Source organism: Carassius carassius, chromosome 15 (assembly GCF_963082965.1).
Source record: "Carassius carassius chromosome 15, fCarCar2.1, whole genome shotgun sequence".
Taxonomy (NCBI): Eukaryota; Metazoa; Chordata; class Actinopteri; order Cypriniformes; family Cyprinidae; genus Carassius; species Carassius carassius.
Window position 1 is genome coordinate 34,067,838 of NC_081769.1, and position 2,677 is coordinate 34,070,514.

A 2,677-nucleotide genomic window follows, 5' to 3' on the forward strand; every position below is an offset into this window, starting at 1 on the left:
CTTTATTCGGTCGATCATGTGACTATATTTGTACTTGGGTTTTAAAAAGGCGCTGTATAAATAAAACATATTATTATTATCTGATGTTGTCACTGTTTTTGCTTTGAATCCACAGATATATCGGTGCCTGCGAACCTGGTGTGTGGACTTCATGACATCTGAACGTGGACTAACAAAGCTGACGTTAATCAAATGGTTTTAATTTTACGCTGCATATCAATGTTAAAACGTCATGCGGTGATGATATTTGATATTTGATTCAGGGTTCATAAATACACCAGAACAAACGAACAAAAAACACTGTTTAAGAATATGTCGGGATTTCATTAAATACTTGACTAAATCTGTGTATAATATCACGCTTGGAGTAATGATGGTCAGTGCTCTTTCAGCTTTAAATGATCAAGTGCTCTTGTAATGTGAAATGCATCTAATCATATATTTGGTAAGAGAAGTCTCCATTTAATCTGTTTTTAATAAATGTTTGTCAGTTTTTCGCTTCTTTTTGATGTTTCTCAGTGTTGCATTTCTACAAATGTCTTCACCGTCAGGACGGACGAGAAAAACCAGCTTGATTTGCAAGTGAAATGTCCTGGAAGTCCATGCTTTTATCTGCATGAGTGTATCAGTGCTGATGAGTCTCTGATCCCATTTTCAGTGCTTCATTCACGTGCAAATGTCGATCTCTGAGTTTCTGCTGTTAAAGATCCAATAAATGTGCTTTAGGAGGCAGTCTTGAATTGCTTGAAAAGCTTTACTACAAAAGATCAAGGACACGAATGTGATGTCATCAGCGCTGGTGCACTGCAAACATGATTCATACGCCAATACAAGATTCACAAAGCACAATGCATTTACTATTTTCGTGTTTCTGCTTTTTTTTAAAGAATATTTCGTATCGTAATCATAGAATTCATTTATATGCTTTGAAGTGCTGCAGATCTTGTAATGTGACAGTAATAATAAAGCTCTTCAAAAGGCACATTTAATAAGAAAGCTCTGAGATATAGATCTATATATAAAATCCAAACCAATGCAGTTTGAAGCTCTTTTGTTTGTTTTTTTCAGCTCATTTAAATATCCTAAATGTTGCAAATCAATAAATACAGAGAAATTATTCCAATAATCATCAATAAAAGTAAAGAGTCTTAGTGTTTTTGTCAAGTTTTTCAGTACAAATATCTTTAGATGTACTGCATTAGATGCAAAATGACTTAAGAGTAAGTCTTGGTTTCTAATTGATTGATTGATCGATTGGTTTCCTCAAAATTAAATGAGTTTAACAAGATTATTTGTCTTACCCCACTGACAAATTTTCTTTGTTTTAAGCATCGACTAAAAAATAAAAAAGTATCCTAAATGTGGCAAATGTTGCTAAATCAATCAGTCAATAAATAACAATAATAAACAGTAAATAATAATGAAAGAATATGTGTTTTTGGGTGACACTTGGTGTTCTTGTTACACATTACATGTGCTACTTTTATAAAACAATACATTATATCAGTTCATCTCAAGTCTTTTTGTATCTGGTCTAAATAAAAAAAAAAGATATTTGAATTGAAATGTGTTTGAGTGGCATGAGTGGGCGGACTCTGCAGTGGCTCGGCCAATGGAGTGTGTTTGGGGGCGGGGCTGACTCCACCCTTGATTGACAGCAGTGGTTCTGCTTCAGTTCCAGTGTGAGCTCTCTCAGTGGTTCCAGTGCTGCAGGCTCTAGTGCCCTTCATGAGCAGCAGCTCAATGCCTCGAGTAGTGTGACGTGAAGACATGAATGTCACCTGCCTTTGACAAAAGATGCTCATTTAAAGGTCTAAATGTGTCTAGTGTGCACCTTTAGTGCACTAAAGGGTTGGCACTGCTGTCCTCCATCTGTTCAGTGTTCAGTCTCGGCTCTGTTTTAAGTGACTCACTTCTGCAGGTTTATGAGTGCACTAGATGTGAAAATCACAGTTTCAGTCAATCCCTCAGAAGTGAACTGAGCAGCAGCTAAGGGTCATTCCTCTTAAAACCCTTAAGATACATGAGGTCAAACACAACTAATGAACCTGGTTATTTATATAAGAAAATAACGATTTAGTGTTCATTACCTGATTTTATTATGCCTGTTTTGAATTATTGCAATTATGAGACTGATTTTTTTTCAATTGAAGAAAGATCATTAGAGATAATTGTTTTTTTATTCCCTTTATATAAAACACTCTCTCACACACACACACACACTACTGAGTGAAAGTTGGAAATCCCGCTGGTATCACTTCACATGAAAAGCCCGTTTAAACCCGCGCTGGAGTTTATTATATATATAACATTATATTGCGTGTGTGTGTTTGTTATTATAGTCAACTAAAACTGAAACTAAAAACACTTTCATTACCTGAAACGTTGACTAAAATAAAATAGCCTGTCAAAAATTGAAAGCTACAAAAATAAAAACAATAAAACTTATATAGACGAAATACAAAAACAGCGAAAAATGAAATATATCTGATTGAAAATGTTACTAAAAGCTACAATAAATCAACGAGGGGTGGTTTATGTTATATTTAGATAACCTGTGTAACGGGCTGTGTTTTAAATCCTAGTTAGGCGCCCTGTGTAGACAGCGTGCTAGAGCGTCACGTGATCCTGACGCTGGCTCCAGCGCGCCGCCCACACGCTGTCTGTGTAGGAAGGG

General features: G+C 35.7%; 1 protein-coding gene across 1 annotated transcript in view; it reads left to right on the forward strand.

Annotated features, from left to right (window-relative positions):
- ethe1 (ETHE1 persulfide dioxygenase) overlaps nt 1–493 on the forward strand; it is a 9,642-nt gene extending 9,149 nt beyond the window's left edge. Inside the window, exon 7 of the mRNA XM_059568606.1 lies at nt 116–493. Coding sequence (XP_059424589.1) covers nt 116–162 — 47 coding nt within the window. The 3' untranslated portion in view covers nt 163–493. The remainder of the gene's footprint in view (nt 1–115) is intronic.
- The last annotated feature ends 2,184 nt before the right edge of the window (nt 494–2,677 follow it).